This window comes from Papaver somniferum, chromosome 8 (genome assembly GCF_003573695.1).
Source record: "Papaver somniferum cultivar HN1 chromosome 8, ASM357369v1, whole genome shotgun sequence".
NCBI lineage: Eukaryota > Viridiplantae > Streptophyta > Magnoliopsida > Ranunculales > Papaveraceae > Papaver > Papaver somniferum.
The window spans coordinates 156,480,252-156,505,482 of NC_039365.1; the positions used below are offsets into that span (position 1 = coordinate 156,480,252).

At 34.1% G+C, this 25,231-nt stretch overlaps 1 protein-coding gene across 1 annotated transcript; it reads right to left on the reverse strand.

The window, feature by feature from the left end:
• Window positions 1-22,773: 22,773 nt before the first annotated feature.
• Window positions 22,774-24,633, reverse strand: LOC113303646 (auxin-induced protein 22C-like). Its single transcript, XM_026552694.1, has 3 exons — window positions 24,168-24,633; window positions 23,759-23,852; window positions 22,774-23,099 (listed from the first exon to the last, which is right to left on the reverse strand). The coding sequence occupies exons 1-3, from the start codon at window positions 24,565-24,567 to the stop codon at window positions 22,985-22,987; spliced, it is 609 nt and encodes a 202-aa protein (XP_026408479.1). The 5' UTR covers window positions 24,568-24,633; the 3' UTR covers window positions 22,774-22,984.
• Between the last annotated feature and the right edge of the window lie 598 nt (window positions 24,634-25,231).

Consider the following 25,231-nt stretch of genomic DNA (forward strand, 5'->3'; position numbering starts at 1 on the left):
TGACCAAACTTGAAGCAGATTTGACAAGTTGATCGATTTGTACTCAAATTGAAATTGCTACTGGTAAAAGTTGGAGATGGAGATGGTGATGGTTGTGACTGTGTAAAAGGATTTGTAACAAAAGATTTTGAGGGGAAATTAGATGAAGATAATGTTGAAGGATGGTAGTTAGATCTATTCTGTGGCTTAGGAAAGTAATTGAATCTTTGATTGTGGTGAGAATTAGATCTATTAGCTCTAAAAACTGCATCTTTGGCTTCTTCAGAGTTGATAACTTGTTTAGCTCTTTCAGACAAACAAACAACTTCACTCAACAAGAGATTGTGTAGTTCACCAAGAGTAACTGGTGGATTGATAATTCTAATTGATGTAGCAAAAGAATCAAAGGAAGATCCAAGCCCATTGAGTACACTTACAATCATTTCTGATTCACATATCGGAGAGCCAGCAGCAGATAAAGTGTCTGAGATTTTCTTGATTTCATTGAGATAATTGATCATTGTAGAATTACCTTGTTTAAGTGAAGAAAGCTTTGTTCTGAGTTGTATGATATGTGTTGAAGAAATTGCAGAAAACCTCTCTTCAATTGACTTCCAAAGTTCATGAGATGTTGTTGGGCCAGCAACATAAGAGATTACACTTTCAGAAATTGTTGACTGAATCCATAATATGAGAGTTTGATCTTCTTCGTTCCACTTGATCCACGCAGGATTGATAGTTTCTTCAGGAGCAGCGTTTCTTTGAGCATAAACAAACTTGTTTGGACATCGTTTTGATCCATCAATGTATCCAAGAACATTGTATCGTTTGAATAAGGGGAGAAGAAGAGCTTTCCAAGTAAGAAAGTTGTGATCTTGAATAAGGAACCTTATTAATGCTTGAATCCATGAAGATTCAGAAAAAAAATTGAAGAAAAATATTTCAGAAGCTTTGATTTTCAGTTTTAATGGCGGAAGCAAACAAAAAAAGGTTACTAGGCCCTGATCGGCTCTGATACCATAGAGAAATATGTGTGGAGGAAAAGAAAGAATTCACACTACACAAACAAACAAGAACATTGGCCTTTATAGAATAGACTATATTCAGTTACAGACTTACAGGCTGGTAAAGCCAGCTACACAGTTAACAAAAAGTCAAGAAGATATCCGTACTGTGTACGGAACAATTAACTACTAACGGTAAAGCTAACAACACACATAGAAACAAAGTAAGGCATCCATTGCATAATAATACACTTGTACTAGGTTTAAGCTAAAGTAGTCAGCTTTCCATTACAGATTAGTTTGTCTACATTGGCTTCCTTATATTTTGAGACCAATATTTATGGTCTATTACGATGCCATAAACGGTAGAGCCCAAGCCAAAGTGCCCGGTCTAAATCGAAACTCTGGGATTAAGCTGTCGGTCTAAGTCCAAGTTGCCTGCCTGAGTTGAAGTCGTTAAGCTTTCGAGTTTAGCGGTCGGTTTAAGTTCAAGCCTCCAGCCCAAGCAATCATTTTTCAAGCCATCGGTCCAAGTCAGTGACCTAAGTCGAAACTTCCGTGTTAAGTTGACAAGGTAAGTCATCGGCTTAAGTCGCTTGTTGCCTCTCTCCCATGATAGAATGGAAAAAACATATACGTGTTTTCTTGATCCTGAGAAAGAAAAAAGATGTGATAAATAGGGAAAAGCGGCTAGTTCTGGGAACAACTAACAACAACCTTTCTCCAACTATAAAAAACATGGTGTTTTTCTAGTGGAGAAAAAATAATATCTAGGTTTTCTCGTCCTGCTTCAGGAAAATATAAACCCGAAAAATAATTTAAACGATCAAATCCTAGAAAATAATTAAAACACTTAAATATGAGCGTTTAGTCTGAAGAATTAAACCACTCAACTAAAATATGAACTTGGAAAATAATATGCGGTCATATATTTCACACCCAAGGATGAACCCTAGATGGATGTACGACTCTAGTAAAACAATCGGTACGTGTTACAACATTTGGGTTCCAGCATGATGTTTCAATCTTGAGAAATAAATTTTACATGGTATTAATAAAAATTGAATCCTAAAAACTATTTATTTTATTTTTTTAAAAGAATTAATATTGTTTCTCTACTAGAACGGTGGAAAGTGGTAAAATCATTATTATCATTAAATTATATTCAGAGAATCATGTAAATTATATTCAGAGAATTTTGATAAAATACTTTTGTTTTGAAATACACAAATAAAAGTGCCCCTGTTTTTTTTAAAATTTTCAAAAATACACATTCTTTGACCATTTTATTCAAAAAACGGCTAACGGCTTGTTAGGGCCTTTAAGTTCCAGTTGCTACCTGATAAAAGTCCCAAAAGTCCTCAATAGAGTTGGTCTGAATAAGGCTGATTCGGCTGAGTCACCGAATTAGGGTTGAGCGAGTCATGACTGAATGGATTCAGTGAAGAATTAACCAGGCAGAGTCTTGTCTGCTTCCGGTGCTATTCCAGGCATTTGCAAGCATGTAGTTATTTTCATCCGCACAAACTAGTACTATACATATAATTTACCACTCAATCATCCATTTATCAACCCGTTGGAAGCATCAACACTACTACCTTCATCTTCCTTGTACAATTCCTGAAACTACAACAACACCAACCCTACTTTCATTATACCCACAACTGCAGTTTCATCCATAATTCTAAATAAGATCTCAGAGTCACAAACCCTATTAATCATTCCCAAAAGAACCCATCTCGAATAATTAGTATCAGATATTCATTAATTGTCACGAACTCTGGCCAATTCCAAATCTGACTGCAACCCCATCCGAGTCTTCAATAACGGTAACAATTGCTGCTGCTCTTCTTCTTCATTCTTCAAATCGATTAACAAAACCACATACCCTCATTGTTCATTAATTTCTCTTCTATCATCTCTGATTTCAGATCAAGTGTTTTTCCCTGTTTAATCGACTTAACCCTAACCAATCTTCTTCACCTGCAATTTATGGCATCACTCATCACTACACATCCTCATGATTTTATAGGCTCAAAATCAGATTCAAATACAACCTCAGACCCATGAAAATCAGCTCCAGATCCTCTATTTGTTTCTTTGTGAGAAAACAAACCCAGAAACATCTTCTATTCTTACAATACATCTCAGTAATAAAACAGTTGTGGTGATTGCTCGTGGCCTGAACAAGGTGCGGCACAATGGTGATGGAGGTGGTAGCTGTATCATGTGGATGTGAAGATGAGAATTTTATGGTGGCTAGAGAAGAGAAGATGAAAAGACATGACAGGTGGGTAATTTCTGTCAATTTCTTGACCAGGTAAATGAAGAGGATTAACATTTAGTGGACTCAGACGGAAAAAAAACAAGAAGGACACTTTTACAAAGTTGAAAAAAACGAGATCATGTTATTAAACCGGAAATTGAGAGTGGAAAACTTTAACAAAATTCCATTAAATTAATTATATTCCCTGTACTTAGTTTGCTGAAATATTGAAAGTGATGGTAAAAATGAAATAACGTGTTCCGATGGCATGCAACGAATATAACTTATCATGATTGGGTTTTAAAAGTAACTACATCCCAAATCCTAGTTAGTAAGTTCGCGGATAGACAACTCCGGATCTTATTCGCAATTATTTTTAGCATTTCCGAATAGTTCGCGAATTATATGAATTTACGAATTATTTGCCGCATTATTTCAACCCTATTTTATGGTGATTCCACCATGTTTATCATATCCTCTTATACTTACATGTTTGCTGGTGATCATGTTCAATAATTTTGATATAAATCATTTAAAGCATGGCTTTTCGTACAATATACAACAAATGATCGTAAATAGTAGTACTCAAATGATTTTTAATACATGAAAATACTAAAATATATTATTTTTATAGTAAAATATATGCCGAATTTTACGTGCCAAACTGAGATATGATAAATGTGTTAAACACAAATCTATGCATTTCCGTATTTTTCCCGAATCGCGCATATTTGACCGAACTAATATTTCGTCCACCCAATTAGTAAGCGCACTTTTTCCGATCCGATTGTTTGTCGCTCGTTGAATTGCTAACTAGGTCCCAAATCACCTCTACACTCCCATTATTGTTTTTAATTTCTTCAATCTATATATGAGAATAAAGGTAAAAATAAATAAAGGTAAAATAGGAACAATAAATTTAGCTTTACCTTATTATCATTTTACCCCCAATTATTCCTGTATTCTTGTATTCTACTTGCAATGGGGACGGTTAAACCGCAAAAAAAATTCACAGCTTCGTATAACACCAATTCCCTTCATATAATATAAAATGGATATTTATATAAGTTTTTTTAGAAAAAGGGAAAAATATTATTAAAAGTATAACTTCATCAGAATGATGAATCAACCAAAACAAAAGAGATAGCTGATGCTATCTGTGAATTACAGCGTCCCAATTACAAATTAAGGAACTCAAGGAATAGCCTTGAAACAAATTTGAATTTAAAGACCAACTAAACAAAGAGCATTTCGAGGAAATAACCACCTGATCCAGATTCCTCCTTTGGTTTCTGGAAAGTCTTCCATTACGTTCGTCTCATACTGTCCACCATATGGCGAATGGCAAAAGACTCCAAATTTGCTTCATGAAAACTTTACTCTTATATCTTTTCCACTCCCATACATTTCTTTTGACTGTATCTGAGAAATCCCAGCTTACTTGAAAGCTATCCAAATAATAATGCCATAATTTCCTAGTTTCTATGCAATGTAGAAACAAATATTTTTGGGTTTCAGGCTCTGTCCCACAAAAAACACAGGGATTAGACTGCACCCTCCCAGCTCTATAAAGCATAGGAAGAGATGGAGCACCACCATGACAAAGAGTTCATACAAGTTAAATATATGACTAGTGTGCAGCGTATTTGGCATCCGTATTACGGCGGTAACATTTGAAAATAAAAGAATGCGAAATTTCAGCGAGATAAAGTCATCTCGTATCTCTATTTCTTCCGTGACAGGCCGAGATTCGAAATTCAACGAAACAAAGTCATCTCAGTGTGTCCATCTCAACCGAGACTGGCCGAGATCCGAAATTGAACAATAAAAATCCTATCAAGTTCACTATTTCACACAACATGTTGTAAAACATATCCAATCGATCAGCTGTTGGAGAAAATGAGTTATTTAATAAATGATTTTTTGGTCTTGGTGTGGTTTGATCTCATGACCTAAGGGTCTAAGGATACTCACTCATTTTTGAGTGAATGAAATGGAACCTTTAGTCCCACATTGTGGAAAACTAAAGAGGTGATCCACTATATTACCATGTTCTCATGGATATGTTGTAAAACAATGTGGGTGGAGCGGGTGGGGCGAAAAATACATGTTTCGATCCATGCCCATGCGCGTGTACCAAGCACCAAGTCCGTGTCTACTTGAAATTATTTTTTGCAAGTTTTTAACTTGATAAATAATTTATTTAAGAGTTTTATTTATGGAAAAATTCCTTTTTTGTGTTTAATTGTTTTACAAGAAACAAAACTCGTTTTATAAGAAAAACCTAAACCTAACTTGATTTGCAAGTTAATTTTCCTATAAATACAACTCGAAAATATCTTTTCAAAACACACAAGAAGCGACCATCTCTAGGTCTTTTCTTCATCTTCTTGCTTTTATTTTCGTGCGGTGTTTTACTTCCATCCCCGTTGTTGAGTTTAAGAGTGGGTAACTTGTATTGTGCTAATACAAGTTATATCGGGCAGTTTTATCCTGGACACATCTTCGCACGTTGGGGTTTAGCATTACTTTAGAGTATACCCGCGAACTAATGTGTTAAGGACAGCTTGTTGAACCTGTGATTCTGCCCTCATCAATTTGTTCGTGGTAGAGTTGTTTGATACGGTTCTTTATATTTATTGTTTGATACATCTGACGTTTCTTCTATTGTTGCAAGACTCCAACATCAACGCCATCTTGAACAACAAAAACCTTTCCATTTATGAACTAAGATTTTGGAATTGTTGTTGTTGTGTTGTTTCTGATTCATAAGCATCTCATATGCTTTAAAAAATTAAACACACACTCACGAATTTCAACTCAACATGAGATGAGAGCACACGTTCAATCAATCAATCGTATTTGGTCGAAACCGAATCTAATAGCCTTTTTCTTTGTCTAAACAATTTTGGCATTTGTGGAAATGCCATGGACGCATGGACGGACGGGACATTTAATATGGTTCATGAAAATTGTTGGCCATTTAAATGTGAAAGCTGTGGGAGTAAGTATTTGGTCTCATCTTTTAGTTGAATAGTCAATTTCTATACCACATATAGCGCGTCTCTAAATGAGTACTTCATCAAGCTCACATGCTAGATTGTGAAAGAATAGTTGTATTTTCTTTGAAGAGACGTACATTTACATTTTGATGGTCCTGAAGCTAAAGCTTTCAACTACTTAAAGATAGATGAATTTAAGCAATTTTGTATCAAATATAGCTCATTTTGCTTTTAAAAGTTAAGAAGAATTCAAAGTGTGTTTCGATAATAAAAACCCTTATAAATTCACACCACATGCTATCTCTTTATCTAGTTTCCTGTTATGAGCTAAGGTTGAATCAATCATTTTTATCTTGGCCTAAGCAATTTCGGCATGTTGATGGGAAATTGTATATCGTTAAAAAGTCATTCTCCATTCCAAATACAGTGTGGGTATATGCATCAACATATTATTGAACTCACAAGGAGAACTAATCTGTCAAAGGAAAGATTTTTTTTTTCTTAGCAACAAGGAAGAGAAGTAACTTTGGGAACCTAGCATTAGGTAGTTGCATCAAGAAATTGAAAAATCGTGTACAAATGCACTTCACCTTGGCATAGTAATATCCCTTTTTAGTTTAAATGGGTGTTTAGATACACTCTTACTCTTTTGGAGTAGTTTTTGAACTTCTAGAAGAAAAAAGAATCACAAATTAGGTTAACAATAAAATTTGAGATACTTAAAGGAACAAAAGAGTAACTTTTTGTAAAGCAAATTTTTTCTCTTTTCATATTTGAGATTGATTTCTCCTTTTGGTATCTAAACGTCTTCTAAGAATATCCACAATGTGTAGTGTAAGATATTGTACTTACCATTTAGAATGCGGCACATGAAATGGTAAAATGAAAAATATACAATTTATGTTAAAAGTTCCGATATATTAATTCCTATATTTGATCTGGCAAATTTTTAAATTGGGTGTTTTGTCAATCGCCAACTAACAGTCTATTAAACACGGTGCAATATTTCAAGCAGTGCTAAATCAATTGTTGGTGGTTTAAACACCTTTCACTTTTTAGGAGGTGTTTTAAAAACCACGCGTTGTTTGAAACACCTTCTAAAAAGTGTAAGGTATTTAAAACAATGGTTATTTATGTTTAGATAGTGATTGAAACACCATGTTATTTTTCAAACTTTTTCTTAGCTTTGTTTTCAGTTTTTCTTTTTAGGATGGTTTTTTCCACTATGAATAACATATAAAATAGTTATTTTGAGTTGCTATATTTAGCATTTTAGGATAACTTTTACTTTTTACCGTTGTTGATATTTTCAACTTAAAAATGAATATCTTGACAGCCTAAAGTAAAAAAGTAAATAAAAAATAAAACATGATATACACAGACCTTAGGTGCGGGATATATTCCCGAGAACTTTGAACCGAAAGAATCAAATAACCTTGGGTAATAAATCTAACTCTAGTTCGAACTCCTTTTCTAAAGCAAATCTTACAAGAAAATTTTATTAATAACAAATCAAGCTTTAAAGCTCAGGTTATAGCTCGTGCTGGAAGAGTGTGTGCTTTTAGACTGTTTGGTTTATCCACGAAAAGTTTGTAGCAAGGTGGAATCAAGTTGTTTTGGACCACCTTGAACATTTGTTTTGAATTTGAGGTTTTGGAGATCAATGTGTTCTTGTACTTACATGTATTGGTATGCATTAATCTTTGAGTTTACACTGATAAAAACACTTGAGTTTTTACTAATTGTGGCGGCATATTTGGGTGGTGGGAAAGGAATCATATTCTCTGAAGAAGAGAAATCCAAAACCCACCACCCCTGTAAGTGTTGAATTTTCTATTTTAGGATAACCTAAAACCAAGGAGAATTACATTCTTTCAGTTATTATCGTTCCTAGAAATATGATTTCAAGGCTCCTAAACAAATACGATGTAATAGTTTCCTCATCAAAGTCAATAAATTATCTAATTTTCTACTTATTGAATTAATTTTATTTTGTGCTACTTTGTTTGATAAAGTGGCCAAAGACAATAAAACTACTCCAAACAAACAAGTGTTAGCATAAGACATACCCGAAACTAATTACCTCTTGAGGTGGAGTATTGATCCATATCAAACTCCATTTTTGCAGTTCTTCAAAGCTTCTTTTGGCAACAAAATTAGGCTCCCTGTAGTCATGTCTAAAAGAGATTCTATGAAACTCATCCTTCATCTTGAGAATGTTATACTTTAGGCCTTGAAGATACTGATGTGTTTTCAAAGTTGTTGTAGTAATATGATTCGTTCAAGACTTGTGAAAGCGGATTTTTAGATTTTTTTTAATAAATAAAAATAGCGAACTAAATTAAAAAGATGTTGTGAAAATTATGGAGAGAATAGGGCTAGGATTCCACCATTGGTTGATATTAGTGATTTAATAAAACAATAATTATGCAACTCAACATTCAAATTGATTCTAATAGTATTGCCTAGACATGTAGATTTCCAAAAGAATAAATGTTAATCCAAGCATAGAATATCAAAACCCTAAAGCAAGCATATTCTATCAAGAGAAAATACACCTAACTAATCAAAATCATGTAAACAATTTTTAGTTCAATGCAAAAATCATAGTAGAGTTGTTGTAATTAATTAATAGAAATATATCACTTTTACCGAAACAACGGCTTCCTCCATAGCCCCAAGGATTGGGTTTAGCTCATCATTGTGGAAACGCGCTCAAAAGTTGATTTCATTGCTCAAAGTGTTTACAAATGATGAATTGGAGAAAAACTATTAAAAATCGGGTGTTTGCAACGTTTTTAATTGTTGCAAAACACTGTTACATAAAACGATAAAAGCCAATTGTCGTTGTTCAACTTCTACGACCCCCGCCTCTGTGTCGTTATCACTGTTGATAAACGATTGTCTTCGTGAGTCTGTTCTTCGTGTTCTTCAGTTCTGCAGCAGCAGAAATGGTGTTCTCTGCAACTCGATTTTTCGGCTCTGTGATGCTCTGTAACTCTCCCAAACTCTCTATATCCTCTATATGATCCCACAAGCCTTTTTATACTCAACAGGTGAAAGAAATAACTCCGTAATAACTCACAGAAATATCGAGAATAATCTGCCATTAATCACCTTTACTCTTCACTGCCAGTTACGGGAGGTTTTCTCTTTTGTCCGACGATTTGTCAATTATCTCTCTTCTGTTAAAGAATGAAATTCTCCGACAAAATATTCTCCCATTCAAAGCATATCTTCCAAATACAAAATAGAATATCCGATGATGTAACTTCCCTGTTTTTCGAAGGAAACATTATTTTCTTATCATCTCCACACGCCTGCATCCTCCAAACAAGTTGAAAATCTATTGCTTGCAAGATTCAAACACACGCCGACCCGAGAAAATCCCATGAAATCCCGCGAACATCTCCTCTCGTAACCGTGTTGTTCTGATGTTCTTCATTCCGAAGATTCAACCACTTCTAATCAAAACCATCGATCACATAATCCCTATTTAGCTCTATCAAGTCCAGCCCATCAAATTCAGCCCTTTAGTCTCCTTAAAACTGGTCCAAAATGCCAACCCTAATTTTGCCAGTCGCCTGCAAAGCTTTCCCGCCATTTTTCAGATTTGAAATGAAGAAGAGGGTCGCCCCTTATCCAGTGATGGAGTGTGATTATCAGTTGCCTCCTAGGGGTTCCCCTTATCGGCTGGGTGCCCCTTATCCAGAATTAAAAGTACGAATAACACGTGTCCTCCGGGTGCCTAAACCAACTTTTCGAGCCGAATTTTCCAAAAAAGTTTATTTCCCAAAAATACCTACAAACACATAAAAACACCACAATTAGTACAAAATCGAGCACTAACAAAACAGAACATTGAGAACAAAATAGACACAAAAATGCGTCTATCAGATACCATGGTGCCTTGATCCCATCTTTGCATATTTGAGTTGAATATGTTGAGCCGTATTCGACCTCCATATTAGCTATCCGTGGTTACTTAATTAGGAAGTAACAAGGCATCCTTGATATCCCACGCTACAACCATTTTGGAGAATATGATTTCCAAAGAAAGTCACAAACAACCACTCACATATTTAATGACACCTCCAGCCCCTACAAATAAACCATCAATAGATGCACCATCCATGTTCGAATTATAATATTTATTCCTTGGAAACCTTCACGATATATCTTGTTGAACAAACATTTTCCTACTATTAGTTTGACATAGAGAGTAAAACTCTCTACAACTGCTAGTAGCAACGACAAGTTATTTGAGAGGATCAAATTAAACCTTCTTGTGGATTAAATTTGTTAGAGCACTGCTCGGCCGAACTCGCAAGCGTTGCTATCTCAAGCTTGTTTGTCAAGTTTAGTTGATCAATACTATATAATTGATTTCTAGTCTACTTATAGCTATGTCTCAGATTATGATAGAAGTGTGTAGTTGAGATTTAGACTTCATGGCGTTCACCAATTGAAGAAGAAGATATACTGAAGAGATCAGAGGAACTTCATCAACAAAAGGTATGTGGAGACTAAAACTTATCTATCACTCAGAAGTCTAAGTCGTATAGATATAATGAGACTAAGTCATATAGATATATAGACTTTTACATTATACACATTTGATATTTTAAGCCGAGTTTATTTCGTTTATCTATTTCTCGAAATACGTGTTGAAAGCTTTTAACTTTAGCTAAGTTCGTCGTATTCTTGATGAGTTTAGTTGGAGAGAATTTATTTGTTGGAAACTAAATATTAAGTCAAAGATGATCATGTGAAAATTACCTTCTTATATTATTTGTGTGAGACAATCATTTGATGTCAACTTGGGAAGTTTCGTATTAATCGATTAATCACTTGAAAATTACTTGAAGCTAGTGGTATGTCTTTTCCAAATATTTTTTAATGATTAAATAAGAGTTTTAGAACGGCTACCATGTCTGGATATAATGTAGAATGAACACCTTGTATGCTAATTGTGTAAGTATAGTTCAGACCGGAACTATTGTTTGCGAACCTTGTTTGCGAAATGGTTTACCTGTAATGGTCTGGAGCTGTTGTTCCCGTACCTTGTTTGCAAACGGGCTAGACAAGTCTATGTACATAATAGTTGTTCGCTTACCTTGTTTGCGAATGTCTGGACAAAGCCAATGCCCGGAACTCTTGTTCGCGTACTCAGTTTGCGAACAAAGTGGTCAAGTTATAAAATCGACAAGTATAGGTTTTCATACTCATGAAGTCAAGTTCGTTTGCGAACTAAAGTCCCTGGAACTTTAATGTATTAAGGTATGTGAACTAGTTTTACAAACCGTGGCATTATATTCATGAATTGGTTATTGTATAAGTACTTTGTACAATTACAAACCAAACCGATTTTGTTTTAAATGGTTCATATATATATTTCTATGAGATGATGAACATTGAAACAACTCTCTTGAAACACATTCAGATTCATTTGATTATCTATCATGATTGATTGATCATCATATTTGATCTATAAGTGTTAGATGAATATGGATAAGTTATAATTGTTAATATGGCTAACTTAGGTTAACTATTATTGAGCCAAAAAAGTATACACGTTTGGGTACAGTTCATCCATATCTAAATATAGGTATATTTCATTTGTGTGTATCAAGCTAATACCATCTGACGACGGAGATTGATTGCTTAATTTCTAAGCAGACTTAGCTTGAATCTTAAATCAGAAGTTCATCTAACGGTGAATATTGAATGCTATGTTACTAAGTTATCTTAGCTTTGATTGTAAGCAACCCTGATTTGAAAGACTATATAAGAGAGAACTCTAGCATCTGGGAAACCTAATCCCAACACTTCTGTGTGTCCTAGTTGTAAATTAGAGTCGATTCTCCTTTAACCTAGGTTTTTCAAAACCATTATTAGGTTAACGACTTGAAGACTTCATTTGGGATTCGTGAAGCCATATCCAACTATTTTTTTTGTAGTTGCGTATTCTGATCTTACTTGTTCTATTGTTTTGAGTTTTATCTTCTCTAAGATTTAATCGAGATTCATCTTCTATAGGTAAGATATAAAAAGTAATCACAACAGTTCTTCGTCTTACACTCTTGGGATTCCGTAATAACTTCTTTTGTTAATCAGTTAGGTTATTGTGAGGTGACTAATATTTCTAGGCTACTCTTCGGGAGTATAAGACCAGATTATTAGTTGAGTTTCATGTTCACCTTGATTTATCTAAAAAAGGAAACAAAACCAGAATAGACATATCTGTGGGAGACATATTTGTTTATAAGTCATCAATTTTGGGTCGTAGCAACTCTTAATTGTGGGTGAGATCAGCTAAGGGAATCACGTGCGTAGAATCCTGATGGTATTCAAGAGGCGTAAGGAACGCAACTGTACCTTAATCGGTGTGAGACTTGGTTAGGGATCAAATATATTCCTGTAAATATCCTAAAGTACGTCAACACTATTAGACCGGTCAAGAGACTTTTTAGTCGTTATTGACTCGATTAATTAAATATAAACCATAACTAATAGAAATTAATAAAACAAAAATTTAGTCACAAAACTAGTACCATAAGATAAATATCGAAAAATTAATCGGAATAGACTACTAGAACGCGTCAATCGGATATCGGAAGGAGAAGATATCACACTCGGAATCGAAGTCAAAATTAGTCACCTTGACCGTTGACCGTAACAATTGACCAAATTACCGTTTGACCGGACATGACCAAGATCGTGAACTTTGACTAGGACCTATGGTTAGCAAAAGTTATCCCTTAACAATCTCTAGGATTGGTATTAATAGAACTCCAAATGGTGTATAAGGGGTGTAAGTCTAAATTATTAAATTAATATTTTTAATTAAATTGAAGTCTACCTCTTAAAATATTTAAGGTGTTTCTGTTGAGGAAATGAAGGAGTGAGTCATTCTTGTAGTCAGAGTTTTGATGAGTCATTTAAAGAGTGATGGAATAAAAAAAATATGGTAGATATCAGGAAAGAAAAATCTTTAAAAAGACATCAAGAACGTAGTAGTAGAGTTTCAAGTGGAAATTATGAGTGAGAACTTGATAGAAAACCATGGAGAAGGATTAAGGTAAAATAGAAAGTAAAGAGAGTATCTAGAGTTTGAAGTTAATACAAAAAGGAAGATGGAAAGAAGAAGAAAGTAAAATATGTTAGTGGTGATTTTGAAGGAATACGGGATTATGATATGCATGGTAAAAGTAATTATGATTGTGATGATGGAGATGAACAATCATGCCTAAATTATCAAGTTAGTCTATATAACGATCAATTCAAAGGATGAACCAGTAGATTGAGGAATACAAGGTAGGCGTGGCTTGACGTCAAATCAGGTGGGAATTCTTGTAACCTTCTTGTAATCATTAAGTTACTTTCATCTGTGTGCATGATGTGTAAACATATTGTTTGTAATTCAACGGGTATGTTGTGTGATACGCGTTGTGTGGTTTCCCCGCGAAGAGTGTCTGTGTTCCCCATAACTCTTGGCTAAGTTTAGTAGGGAAATGCTACTTTGTTTTAATATTACTTAGTAGTCCGACTTTACCCCGGTTAAATATTATTACATTTTTTTGTCTTAATATAGTAGTCCGTCTTTACCACGGTTGATTATTACTTAGTAGTCCGACTTTACCCCGGTTAGATATTATATATACTATATTTTATTTGGAGAAGTCACTTTTTGCATATCATACTTGTTTGTTCAGTCTTAGTAGTATGATTGGATATGGTCATCATTTGGAAATTCGACATACGAATAATGATTGGGCCTTTTGTGAACCTGCTGTGCGGGGTCAGATCATAGTAATCAAACCTTATTATATTCTAGACTTAGATGGTGGCTTTTGGATTTATGAGGTGTACGAATTCCACAATAATATCTTACGGTACCTGAATTCATGCTATCATTTGAGACTGGAGTTATTCCTATCATCTTCTTCTCCATTGAGTGAGACGAGGTTAGGATAACATATATTTAGGTTGTTTAAATCTATTCTCGTAGATCCATCCGGTGGTGGATCTTTCATGGATATTGCCACGATGGACGCAATATCCGGGGAAAACAGTTGAAGCAATCTTCTGCTTCGTGTTGTGTGTAAAAGGTGTTATCTGTATTCTTTTATTATTCTGTTTTAATTTCATTATCTTTTAGAACTGTGAAGCATGTTAGTTATTACTTCTAGGTTATATGTTTCCATTGGGCACCCCTTTGAGATGATGTGCTCACTCGTTCCCCCTTCAGTTTTAGTAATCAGAAGAAATGGTGCGCGTGAAGATATTTGTTATCGTAGCCTAAAGCGTTTTGCGATGCTAGAGATAATATGAATATTTTTTATATATATTTATTCTTTATTTGTTCTGTAAAACAACATACTAATATATTCATATCACAAGAGAGTTCTTCATTTATATAATATCAGAGTATATGGGTTTATTCCGAGTTTCTTAAGATCGGTAATATAGGTTTGATGCTTCAATTAGGTTGCAATCCTATTATCTAAGCAGGTGATTAGGTTGGGGCATCACAATTCAAGTCCGAAGTTAACTTGTAGTAGGCTAGAGTCTGTAACGGCTTAATACAGTGTGGTGTTCAAATCTGGACTAGGTCCCGGGGTTTTTCTGCATTTGCGGTTTCCTCGTTAACAAAATTTCGGGTGTCTGTGTTATTTCTTTTCCGCATTATATTTGCTTATATAATTGAAATATCACAGGTTGTGCGTAGTTCAATCACAGTTGATAATTCTGACATTGTTTGTTGGATAGAACTTGATTGAAAATTGGCATTGGTCTTTGATACCATCCAGGTTATTCTTACTTCAATAAGGCTCACGAATTTCTATTTGTTCGATTTGCCGATTGTATTAAGAAAGAGATAAAGCTCTTTGATATATTTCTTGATTGCGTCTCTCTTTTAAGTTGGTGCTCTCGAAATTATATTGGAGTTTAATCCAAACAAATTGCCGAACGAAATATTGGGTGTGGTTATTATACCCCCGCATTTTCAAAATTGTTCGTACCAATCCAAATAGCCACATTATAAAAAAAGGAAATCATACCAAGTACACCACCAAGGTTTTTGTTATGGAACTTATAAACTTATTCATTGTGTGAGCTTCCGTAAAATTAAAGTATCCAAGAAATATTCGTGGATAATCTCAATTAGAGATTGTTAAATCATAAGATTTGGTTAACATATAGCTTGATTCTAGTACTTTTAATTATAAAGATAAATTAATATAATGTGGAAATTAAAAGTAAAAGAAAGCATATACCAGAAATTTTGTTAACGAGGAAAACTGTGAAGCAGAAAAATCTTGGGACCTCGTCCAGTTTGAACACACACTGTATTTAAACCGCTACAAACACTAGCCTACTATAATATTCCTATCTCAAATGTAGTTGAGACAGAATAAACCCTCCGAGTTACTTTGCTGCATTTGTACCCCGACATCTCTTAATCCTCTCAAGAACCTAGATACATAATTACCCTGGTTGATGTCCTGTACATCTGTATGAGTTGCTCCACAGTTCGTCGTGAAGTATAGCACTACTCTACCTCCTGGTGATTTCCTTCCTGATTAAGATCAAGGATGTAGAAATTGAATCCCTGGATTTATACGAATCTGAATCCTAAGACTAGGATTTGTTCTCCTCAAATCTTATAAAGATACCCAATCTTCTATCTGCACAATAAACACAAGATAAAATTTAATCTAAGATGTATTGGTGGGAAAAAATCACAAATAACATTTGAATAGATGAGAGTTATACTCAACCGTGTTTGTAATTTTCTATCAAATCTGGATTTTATCTCCAATTCTTGAATGACCTTATATATCATAAGAGAAGGACCTTAGAATATACAAAAATTATACACAACACAAATACAAATACAAATACAACTAACGAAATTGTCTTTCTTCAAGATAGGTGAACCTTAGGTCACGAAGATCCTTAGGTCTTTGGAGAACAAACGTTGCAATAAGATACGTAGGAGTGTAGAATTGAATTTCTTCTTTGCAATCAATCAAGGATGGGTTGATTAGGATGTGAGGAATCTAACCATATGTTTTCCTTCACCTTTGACAATTTTTTTGACAATAAGCGGGATAATTATTTAGTAGCATTCTACTAAAACATTGGCTTCTCTGAGCAATGTGTAAGATGAGTGATTTTTATTTTTTTTTATCGATAAAGAATTTGGTGCCGGCATATTTTGAAATCAAGCCATTGATATCATCATCACCCAATGACTTTGCCACTGTACTACAACAACACTGGCACAAGGGGGAGTGAACTGGGAGTAGATAGGTTTACTACATATATCAAGAAAAAGGGACAAGTAAAGACTAAGGGGGAGAACATAGGTATTGCTTCAAGTTTTTGTATGATCGACTTTGAAGTAGGTAAAAATACTGCACACCGGTATAAAAAACATTGAGTACATTGACTTGTCACTTTAAATGCTCAGACTTGAATATTCTCATAAGTTGTTGTCATGCTAAGGATCTTCAACAAAAATGCTGAAAGGATCATATGCAGAACCATGGAAGAACTTAAAAGACGAAGAATTCAAGGCGGTGCTAAAGATTCAAGAATAAAGCATTATGGAGATTGAGCTAAAAGGTTTATTTTATTAAATCCATATGTATTGATAATTTTATCACTAAAATTGGCAAAGGAGGAGATTCTTAGAGCATTGCTCGGTTGAACTCACAAGTTTTACTATTTCAACCTTGTTGTGAATTTTGATGTACAAGACTATATATTGATTGCTAGTCCACTGAAGTCCAGTCTCGGACTAGGATTAAAGCATGGTAGTTAAATATATCAGTTATCACCAAATACCCTCGAAGATTGAAAAACTGAAGAACAAAAGAATACATTTGCGAGACTTCATCAAAAAATGTATGTGAAGACTAACTTATTCTATTTACTCATTTCATATACCATTCTATCTTATGAGACTATGTCGTATGATTTTCTAGATTTAATACTGTAAAGAAGAAATTTTGCGTTCAAGTTTGTCTTGTATAAACTCTTGAAATATGATCGAGCAGTGGAAGCTCATGGATCTTTAGAAATTTTAGTTAATAATAATTTATTGTTCACAAAATATTTTTTCAAGGAAAAGTTTCCCAAACAAACAGTACACAAACAATACACAAAATGCTTAGGATACGCATATATAGTATGTATCCTTTGGCTATTGGTAATATTGATGAATTTGAGTACGAGGGCAAACGTATACGAACTGCTTGGGGTATGTATACCCAGTGTATATACCATGTCGTTTTATACATAATTCTATAGCCTTTAGTTTTCAAAGAGAAAGTTACACGAACTAGCAAGGTATGTATACCCATTGTATATACCATGTCAATTTTGACATAGTTTTGTAACTTCTTAATGAAGGAAAAGATTTACAAACGGCTAAGGTATGTATACTTTGTCTTTGACAATGACAGTAGTTTTACGAACTGTCTAATTATAGGTAAACTAGGAATGCTATGTCACTTTTGACATGTATCTGTATGCCTTTTGAGAAATAAAAAAGGATACTATTTTCTAAGGAGCCCTTGTACTTTTGTATACTAATTATTAAGAAATCCTTGCATATTCCTCATAAACATTTATAAGATAATTTTATTCACAAATTTTATTGGGATTGTGGATTATTGTTTAGTCTTGAGCGCTCTTGAACACCATTATTGCTTAGACGTTCATGGACTTGCTTAATCCTTGTGAACTATCATTGCGCACAGTTACGTTACTGTGCGGACCATAATGCATATTTTTCTGTGTAATTTCAAGCAACCTTTTCACATGCTTACATGAATTCCTAACTTGGAAGTCCGCCTAAACTGGGAAAGTCTTATCTTGGATTCTAAGAAACCTTAGCTTGAATTCAAAAATACTTGTATCCTTGAAAATCTACAAGTGTAGATCCTATTGCAGATGAATTTCTCAATCCTTGACACTCTGGTGCCCAAGTTGCAAAGATATAGTGTCGTCATATATAACCTAAGTCTCTTTACGAGACTGAATTAGGCTACAACTTTGAATACTTCACTTAGGGATTCCTGAAGCCCGACAGACTTGCACCTGGACTGCCCTTGTCATGCCCATAACAAAACTTTTGAGAGATTCCTAGATGGGAAAAGTGTAAACTTAGCAAAACTATTTATTTTTTCGGCTAGACCATCAACTAAACTTATCAAGAATATTCCTAAGATTACAGGCATTCTTATAATTAACATTACGAAAATGATACTATAATCAACATACAAAGAATTAGGAATAGCATGAACACATCTAAGAATCGAGATACCAAATACACCATTAGAGTTTATGCCTTTCCGAATGAGTTTAAACATAGTCTCTAAACAAATAATAAATAAATATAAATGGGAATAAGGGATCTCTCCATCTCACACCATTCGAAGGAAAGAAGAATTCACTAACAGAACCATTTACTAAAACTCGAGAAAAACAATTATAATATGAGAAAAACAAAAACAATTCTGATAGACCAGCTAAATTTACCGTAAGCCTTATCAAAATTAAGTTAAGAGCCGGCCGACACACTCCACCCTTGTTAGAAACTCGCCGAATAATACGCAAATTATCTGGCAATATAATTCGGTTGCCTTACCTAACTTATTTGGAACTGGTTCAAAACCTACATCTCGAACCGCACAGAACCAGACAGAGTTAGCACCAATGTCCCCAATTATAAGTATTTAAGAGCCAGCCAACACACCCCATCCTAGTTGGAAACTCTCCGAATAATACGCGAATTATCCGGTGGTGCAGTTCGACTTCCGTACCTGACTCATTTGGAACTGTTTAGAACCTACATCTCGAACCGAACAGAACTGGACATGGTTGGCACCAAGTTCCTCGGTTATAAGTATTTTTCAAAAAGAGTTGGCACCAAGTTCCTAGATATTTTTCAAGATTCAAGAATGAATTGTGATCGGAGTCGATCCCATGACCACTTAACTACACCAGAAAAATTGGTAAACCGCTGAACCAGCTACCTTCTTGTGGTTAGTTTCTATAGGTATTTCACATATATATATATATATATTAATTTCAATACAAAAACCATATTTTCCCTTAAATCACCGTCTTAATTTTTTTTTTACTTATACTAATATATGCCGAATTTTGTATATCGAATTCATATCTCTAATACAAATTATACACGTATGCATACCGTTGCATATTACTACCGAAACACAAATCATTGATTGGATTTTTGATCGAATTTGACTTATTCAAATCCGGATAATACTCATATGTTTACCATCCCGCACGTTTGCAGAATTCCGAATTGTTAACTACGCCCCTACTCTCCCTTTTTTCCTTCTAAAAGAATGGAATGTCACTGCGCATAATGAAGGAACAAAAAATAGATCTCCCAGCAATAAAGCCATACTGATTTTTAGACAAAATTTTATCAAGCAAAGGATTAACTTACACAAAATTCGGTCATGGACGCATGGACGGACGGGACATTTAATATGGTTCATGAAAATTGTTGGCCATTTAAATGTGAAAGCTGTGGGAGTAAGTATTTGGTCTCATCTTTTAGTTGAATAGTCAATTTCTATACCACATAGCGCGTCTCTAAATGAATACTTCATCAAGCTCACATGGTTAGATTGTGAAAGAATAGTTATTTTCTTTTGAGAAGACTACATTCACTGATTCACATATCTATGGTCATTAAGCTAAAACATTTTGTATAAGGCATTTTGTGAAGAGAGCTGAATAAGGCATTTTGTATCAAATGTAGCTCATTTTGCTTTTAAAAGTTAAGAAGAATTCAAAGTGTGTTTCGCCAAATAAACCCTTGCAAAGTCACACCACATGCTAACAAAGCTTATTCAACTACTCTCCTTAGTTATGCGACTATCTAGTTTCCAGTTTTGAACTAAGATTGAATCAATCATTTTAATCTTGGCCTAAGCAGTTTCGGCATTGGTGGGTAGAACTACCTTGTAAGCTGTGTGTGACTCATGAAATACGAGAATTTGTGGATGTAAATATTTTGTCTCATCTTTCGGTTAAAAAGTCGCTCTCTGATCAACATACATTGGGCATCATAATCTGTCGAAGGAGATTTATCTTTTTCTTCATGCATTGCACAGCAACAAAAAGAATAGAGCAAAAACTAAGAAAAGAATAGAGCAAAAACTAAGCGTGTAGAAACGCACTTCACCTTGATATAGAAAACATCCCTTTTTTAGCTAATTCTTTGTCTTAAAAAGTAGATTTCTCTATAGCTTAAAGCAAAAAAGAAAAGATCAAACGTGTATACAGAACCAGTTATTCTGGATGCGACCTAAATGATTTTTAGAAAAAGAAAGCTTTTCGCCAAAGTGGATTCAAGTTAATTATCAAGTGGCTTCAAATGAAGTTTGAGCTAAATTGACACACCGGCAAACATCCATCCAAAAAAAAAATATATAAAAAAAAAACACCGCCGGCAAACTATGTATGCAACCATAAACAACTAATAAACGAAAACTGAAAAATGTCTCCATAGAACCAAATAACATCTAATAATTCATGGATAGAACTAAACCTATAGTCGCAATTTTGGCATTACAAGATTAAAATAAAAATAATAGATGCTGGTTGGAGGTGAAACAATATCTTAATCAACCCACTCTAGTAAACAACAAAATCTACAAGATAATCACTTTTAATTAACACAATTTTATAACCAGATTTTTTAGTGTGAATTTTCTTACTTTAAGTCTTAAAATCAATAAAAATTTCCTTATTTTGGTGGGAAAGAGTTTTTAGTGTTTATTTTGTGGCAGACAAAACGAAAAATGGAATAGTCCCCACAAAATATGCTTGGGAGTTGGGATTCGAAGATTATATTTTGACAAGGAAGAACATCTAAATGGTCAAATATGCCTTATAATATATCCAAGTTGAGCTCATATAGCTCACCTACAACGAGAAATCTACTCGAACATAGATTAGGGCATCTCCCAATAAACTTCACATGGTGCTTGATAATTTTTATTAATTAATCTAATCATACAGATGAGATTTTTTTACGGAAAATAGGTCATTTGTCCAAAAAATTTTAAAACATGTTTCAAATGGACGAGTAAAAATTAGTATGGGTGAAATGGACAAAAAAAAATAATAAAGATGAAACTGGATTCATCGCGGCTTAAACTTAAAAAATAGCAAGGATGAAACTGGATGCATCTGATATAAATTAAAAATAAAAAAAAATATTTGAAAATGGGTAGGATGAAACTGGTTACATCCTGACTATTTTTATATTTTTGTCCATTTGAATAATATCTTTTTAATTTTGTCCATTTAAACAGTATCAATATGTACAAGTCTTTTTCACCCAAAAGTTATTGATTTTGGTCTTTTTAACCAATTTTGTGATTTTTTTAATGCAAAAATCAGTTTTATTTGTTAGGTACAGAAATTATCAGGGCTAGCCGCGCGCGCCAATGTTGTACTCATGCACACCGTGCGCAAGTGAGATCCATGCATGATAGTATATATTTGGAACGTGTGCTTGGTCTATTCATGCATGCACGAGGGGAACTTTTAGATGCAACATGGGTTTAGAATCAGTCTACATTCTTGATCATTTTTATTTAATTTTTTGTTTTAAATTGATTTTTGATTACGTAGCATAGCTGCATAGGTTTAGGTTCAATTATAATCTATGATTCAGGACATTGTTTTTAGTTCAGAATAGCTATCTTTGGTTTAAAAAATACCTAATTCTATATGCATTTCAACTCCATCGGCGGTTATGTTCATGCATCCATTGATTTCTAATTCACTTTGCATATGCGGGTCTGTACTAACACAGTGATGCGAATAGTTAATATTAAGCTAGACGGTACGCAGTCAATGACACTTACATTGAACCAAGATTGTGTATCCAGTTTATGTACAACTAAGATAAATAGAGTGATTTAGTTAACAAGATTTTAATATTTATAATGTCAGTTTGACGCTTCTTCTGTTATCCATCCGACCGCTACTTTGAATCTCTAGATTTTTAACTATGCAATCAGCTGTTTGCATATCCAATACAAGTTACAACTAAAGCCGAAGTAGTTCGCAAGAAAATAGACAGAAAAGATTATTATTATTATTATTATTTATTCTTTTTGCTTTGAGAATAGCATAAAAGTTTAAATTTTGATTAAATTTCAAATGAATTTAGTCTTATAACTTGAACTGAACCTTTATTTTTTTGATCGCCACAGGAAAAAATTTCAATGGTCAAAAGAAGAGGGGTACACAACACAATTGCGAGAAAAAAAGAGAACAGTGTATGATGTATAGCCAGCACTTGCATTCATCCTTTGGATGGTTAATTTTTCTCTTCAATTTTCATTTCATGAGCATTTGACCATCTTTTGTGACAACAGTAATGTAAATGCTCGAAGGCTTAATTTGCATTTGAGACAATGTAGATGTTTCTTTTTTTTTCACTCGGAATATCTCGTATAAAAATATTATGAATTACGAGCTATGAAACGATTAAGCAAACACCATTGCTTGTAATTTACAAGAATTCGAAACTAAACACTGCAGTGGATGTATATCTCTGATCATAAACATTCTTTGCTTAAAACTAACGAAAATGTATTTTGGTTCCTTGACTAAAAACACATTACAGTATATATAAAATTACGAATCGCGGATGAATTCAATCAGTTTGAATTATCAATTCCGTTCGCCGTTTCATATTTCTCCCCTCGCAAACCAAATTGTTTTGCATTTGATCTTTTCATTATCCTTAGTCTCTTGCATGATTCAGTAAACATCCTGCATTGAGTAATATAAACCACATTGTTAGTTCTACATAAATCAAATGCATTAGGACCACTGCCGATCAATTAGGACAAACTGGTAAGAAATTGTTGGAAGGGTTAAAGATTTGGTCCCAGAGGACAAATTGGAAGAAATTGGGTCAGGACTGGAGACAAAATAAATCTTTCACTTGTACAATGACTACTATTGCACCAACTCCTTAATTTTGTGGTAGACAATAAGAGATGGATTCATTCCAAGTTTCAACATATTTGCAATGGTATATTTTGAGCTTTCATTAGCTTTATTAATGTCGACAAAGTACTCAAGGACATTTCTGTCCAATTTGTCTACACTGTGCAATCGACATTATCATAGACAAAGCACTCAAGTGGTCGGGTCCATGACAGTAGCAGCATAGTAAATTGGGTGGATGTATTTTAATGACTGTTTTATCCTCTAGTTACAAAATGGAATCAGTTTCTATTTCTTCATTAGAATGAAACTAATCTATCTTAGAAAAATTAATTTATTAACTAAGAAATCATTTCAAGTATTCTTTGCAAGAATATGGCACCTATAAATTTATTGATCAAATGAAAGGAGATCTTTTTTTATAGGACGAAAGGCATGTGAACTATATATAGCCACCGGTGAAAGATCGGTAAACTTACGTCCAAGGAACGTCCCCGACGAGCATCCAATCCCCTTCTTTATCTTCATAAATTGGTACATACTCTGAATTGTCTGTGTCGTTTAAAACCTCGCCTGTATTTGAAGAAGAAAACTTAAATTTGCTGCCAAAATATGAAAATATCATCCATAGCTACCATTTGTGCCATAGCTAGATCAGTACAACAGCACCATATTATGAAAATTTTAGAGTTTTTTTGCGCAGTTTACAGAAGGAAAAACTTGAAGGTATGTAAAATTTGTTGCTTAAATGAACTAACAATAAAAATAATTCATTTTCCGTTTTTTTTTTATTTATATTTTATTGCATGGCTATGCTATAATTTATTGAGTGGGAATACTCTACGTGGTACACTAATAAAAAAAATAATTCACCGATGAATAACTTACCGGAAATGAAACCGCTGAAGAGTTTCTCAAACGCAACCATGAGATCAGAATACCTCTCATAGACATTAAGGTCAAGTTTCCTTAAAAACGGTGCACCATCCATGGAGATTTTTACATATAGTTTAGCTGAATCTGAGTCATTGCATTTTTCTTCAATAACGTTCGTACTATTACTGTTCTTTTTTCTGTGTAAACATACTGGTGGCCAACCAACAATTTGTGTCTTGCTTTGATTATTCCGATCTTCACAATGATCTGTTGTTGTCGGGCTATATTCGTCGTTTAACGTTTCTGAAAATGCCCTTTTCTTGTTAATCGGTGATGATGATTTAAGAGAAACCCCAGGAAGACCCAATCTAAGCTCTGTTATCTCAAACCCTAAACCTCCTTTTTCTGCCATTGTTTTCTGCAACTATGAGATTTGTTTTTTTTTTTTTTTTGGGCTTTGCTGTTTGTTTTGTTTAGATGAGCACCGTTTTTGAACAAATTGATAAACAAACGGCTAATTCTTATACTTGCCAGGGAGGATAGAAGGGGACATAAAGGGACCAACTACAGGTCAACTAGGGTTTTCTGGTCGGCTATTTGAGTAGCAAATGTTAGGACTACTCGCCTATATTATACTGTAGCCTGGGGTTCGGATGTAGAACAGATCTGACGGTTTTCAGGTCTTGATTCTAGGGTAGGTCTTAATCCAAACCCTTCCGCGTTTGGAATTGAATCATCACATGTGAGTTGCCTATGGGTCAATGGGCCCGTTTATTAAGTAATTATGAAAAGTGAAAAATACTAGAAACACCCTATTATATGGGTTCAATATTTTGAAGCCCCACCAAATGGATCATATATTGTCAACTCCATACTTTCAGAAAATGATATTGCTAGGCCCAAAGAATCAAATTTTCTTCAGATCTGGCCCATAATTAATTAATACGAATTTTAATAATACCAAGAATACCCTTTAGTATTTATTCAAGAGTAATATCATAATACATTTTCATTTTTCTATTTTCTTTCTCTCTCATCTTGATCTCTCTCTCTGCTGTAGAAAAATAGTTTATAGG

Bases quoted from the DNA above. Each gene is read 5' to 3' on its own strand.
- LOC113303646 (XM_026552694.1), bottom strand. From the start codon at position 24,567: ATGGCAGAAAAAGGAGGTTTAGGGTTTGAGATAACAGAGCTTAGATTG. The intron at 23,853-24,167 runs GTAAGTTATTCA...CTTCAAATACAG, and splicing joins CTTCAGCGGTTTCATTTCCG to GCGAGGTTTTAAACGACACA. The intron at 23,100-23,758 runs GTAAGTTTACCG...TACTCAATGCAG, and splicing joins GTCGGGGACGTTCCTTGGAC to GATGTTTACTGAATCATGCA.